General features: G+C 42.4%; 1 protein-coding gene across 1 annotated transcript; it reads left to right on the top strand.

Moving 5' to 3' along the window:
- The first annotated feature begins 175 nt into the window (after positions 1-175).
- On the top strand, positions 176-2,974 carry ora6 (olfactory receptor class A related 6). The gene has a single exon (XM_077587154.1). The coding sequence runs from the start codon at positions 1,300-1,302 to the stop codon at positions 2,419-2,421; it is 1,122 nt and encodes a 373-aa protein (XP_077443280.1). The 5' UTR covers positions 176-1,299; the 3' UTR covers positions 2,422-2,974.
- Positions 2,975-3,882: the final 908 nt, after the last annotated feature.

The following is a 3,882-nucleotide window of genomic DNA, read 5'->3' on the forward strand; positions in this document are numbered from 1 at the left end:
TCTGGGTACTCTGGTTTCCTCCTACATTCCAAAAACAGGCATGGTAGGCTGGTTGGACAATCTAAATGAGTGTGAGCATGGATGGTTGTTTGTCTTCTGGTGCCCTGCAATATGATGGCCACCAATCCAATGCCCAAACTCAGCTGAAGCTGAGATAGGCTCCAGCAGCCCCCCACAACCCCAGTGAGAATACAGCGATTCAAAAAAATGAATGAACTAATAATACAGAGTCACTCTTAGTGTTAATGACAAATCTGTAACACTAGTAACTGCCACGCGAATCCAAAATAACAAAAAAATATATAGAAGGAACTTTTCTCCTTTAGGAAAACCCCTCATTTGATTTCTCCAGCTTTTTAATCGCTAGTTATCGTCACCTCCGCTTCCGGAAGCTCAACCGGCCACGTTCCTTTTTCTCCATTTACTGCTTATTCTTAATCAGACGCACACAAACATGCACACAGTGGGATTCGCCATGAAACGGAATCAGGATGGAGGGAGTTCAGTTGCGCTCGTGAATAGATGATGCACAAGCAGAAGAAAGAAAGACAAGCTGGAACATGAACTAGTCCTCTGTTAACATAACAAGACAGACCCCTGTGTGCCATTATGGCTTTTCCACTGTTAGGCCCGTCAGTCCCCGATTTTACATGGTGTGGGGGGGGGAAATGGAGCTTTAAAGGGCCAAATTTAGAAGCGTTGACACTTCAACAGATCCTTTTTTTGTGGTAATATTAAAATGAGTTGAAATAGTTCAATCCAGTGCAAGATACAGCATTAGGATCAGTTAAGTGATAGACTTGCTTGCTTTTTATCTTACATACCGATTCATTTTAGTTTCTGTCACTGAACTGGAACTAACTCTAGAAATCAAGGACTTATTTATTTCAACTTGCACTGTTGTAAAGTGACTACTACATTCAATACTTCCATTAAAAATACCCAATACGATCCTATATTTGTATCCTGTCCTTTGTAATGCCATTGGTATGAATAGGTTGAAATCATAGATCATGAGATGACCAATATTCCTATATTTTTAGATTTAAAGCACTTTTGATGTTTCCTCTTCAATCATAAGGTTGCCGTTTCGCCTGGAGACAGCAGGCATCAAATTTCTGACAAGTTTGATTCAAGAACTAAGCGTCAGTCAGGTAAGTGTCGTAAATATTCGTTTGTAGATGTTAGCCGGTGAAAAAAAAACAAGCCTAGCAAATGTCACCTCCTTAAATCAAAGCCGAACGAGGCTTTAGCGGGTCTCTGGGTGACGCTTTTCAAAAGCTCAGAGGTGAAAATTTAATGAAGCCCAACCTTCAGAAGTTTCCAACATGCTTTTTGTTTTGCCGTTTATATAATGAGCTCAGCCACTTGGAAAGCCGTCAGCACCTCCGAGGACTCCTTAACCTCGGGGTTTGGTCTCAGATGGATAGAGGCAGATTCTTTGCAAAATCATCTCAGTTCAATTCAACCATGCTAGAGCTTTCTTTCCACCTCCTGGCCTGGAGAGTTTTCATTTCTTGCATCGGCCTTTTTGGCAACGTCTTTCTCATCTTCTCCGTCATGCAGAAAAGGCTCTCCTCCATCAAGACCTTCCAGTTGTTTCTTCTCGGACTGGCCGCGGCCAACCTGGAAGAGATTGTCGTTGTCAACGTTTACGACATTCTCATCCTTCAGCGGTCCCTCGCCGTTTCCGACGATCGCTTGTGCCGCTCGTTAAAGTTCTTGACGGTGCTGGGGGAGATCGGCAGCATCCTTTTCACCGTGCTCATCAGCGTGTACCGATACCAGAAGCTCAGAGATGCTGACAAGAGGGTCCACCTTCCCATCTCCCTGGATAACACCCACGCCGCTCGGAAGGCAATGGGTCTTTGCGTCGCCGTCTCCGTCCTCTTGAGCTCGCCCATTTTCCTCATGAATTTGCAACCCCAAACTGGGAATATCACGGGGAACCATAGCCGGAACCACACGGGATGTTCACCAGACTTCTTTTCATGCAGCGACGACCACTGTCCGACCGTGAACAGAATTTACAAGTACGCCTTCGTCCTGCTGTGCTACCTTCTTCCTCTGGTTGTGGTCACGCTGACAAGTTGCCTCATCGTCACCACGTTAGTCGGTCCGAGGACGGCGGCGAAGCCTGTCGTGGCTAGCGTGAGTGCTTCCACCCAGACGGAGAGAAACGCGAGAGATCGGAGGCTCCGGGGGAGCACTGTTGCAATCCTAGCGGCAATGGCGTTGTTTCAGGTGGACTGGTCTCTCTATCTGTTTTTCCAAATGACTTTCAACCCCACCGACTTTCCCATTATGGCAGAATTGGAGTTCTTTATTTCCATATCCTACACATCCTTCAGTCCATATGTGTTAGGGATAGGTAAAAGCTGGTTCACCATCAAGAACTTCTGGAAAAAGTCATTTCTTTGATGGCAACGTTTAGAAATATATATAATATTTTAAGCCTGATTCAACTCATGGTTTACATTGTGCAAAGTTAGTCAAGTGGCAAAAGCAAAAAATAAAATCCCTCTCATCCAAATTGTGTTTTATGGAAATGGATTTGTAATTATTTGATAATCTTGCTCATTAAGAACCAACCAAAGGCTATCAAAAGCCATGTTGAACGTAAGTCGCAATGTGGTTCAGTTCAGTGCAAATGTCAAGACTGTATTTATATGACGTGACCGTCCTTTTGTTTCAACGTTATAATGTTATAATCCTCAACTGCCTACGGGAGGATTTATTGCTGGCCTTTTGTAGCCTACGGCGTAGTTTTATCTCCCCAATAAATATTCAAGTGGCCGCATCTTTATAATAAAATTACTTTGTTAGATCCAGGGTTCAGGTGCTAACAGGCAAAAGGGCTTTGGCCATACAAATTGTTTTGAACTGTGTGGATTTTTGGAACTTTATTTTAATTTCTTATTTGGTCTATTTCCAGATCCTATCCCAGTTTACACTCTACTGGCTGTTAGGCAATTGCAGGTACTCATTTGAAAGTTGATAATTTGATTTTGAGGTTAGTTAGCTCTGGTTTGTGCTGTCATTTCTTTATAATAATAACATTTATTTATTTAAATTATCAGCCATTACAAAATTTGGGAAAAGGATTGCTCTTTGTTTAATTTGTGGGCTGTGGGTGACAGTTTTAATCAAATTATCTAATGCCAATATTAAATTTCCGTTTTTTTTAAATGTGTACATGTTAACCATTAATTTCATCTGGCCTGTTTTTCCCAAACATTGGCCAGATTGCATATTTGAAATATTTTAAAACAACCTAGATTGAATGTTTGAGTCAAGTTCAGATTGCTCTGATATTTCAGTATCCACTCTGCAACCATTTTATCACAACAAAGTCAAGAGCCTTGCTTTTGAAAATTGAAAAACAAGTCGACGCTTGAAATTTTCCCTAATTGTTAGCACAGTGTTTTTATTTTTCTCAGTGACGTCGAATGTATTATCTTTGCATGTTGACCGTTACGACACTTATAAATATATATACTATATACCGTACTATACACGGCAGCCGCCATTTTGGCCCAAACCAAGGCACTCAACTCGGCGAATCACCTTTGGTTTCGCGTCATTTAAATCGCGAAAAGTTACCCCTGGCGTAGACTTATTTGTACAACGCACTCGCCCTCCCTTTTACGCCACTATAATTATTGTCAAATGTAAAATTTATTATTGTCAAATGTCAAATTTAGAGCAACCATCGGGGCACATGATTTTGACCACTTCGGTTGAGTTGGGGTCGGGAAGAAGAAGCGTGCTCATTGGCTAACGCCAAACGGTGGCGGCAATATGTGACGTCACAGCCTGACTTCCCCACGTCTGTTGTGTGCGGCTATCGCCCATTCGGAGCAGGTAAATAACCACCACGGC

Source organism: Stigmatopora argus, chromosome 19 (genome assembly GCF_051989625.1).
Source record: "Stigmatopora argus isolate UIUO_Sarg chromosome 19, RoL_Sarg_1.0, whole genome shotgun sequence".
NCBI lineage: Eukaryota > Metazoa > Chordata > Actinopteri > Syngnathiformes > Syngnathidae > Stigmatopora > Stigmatopora argus.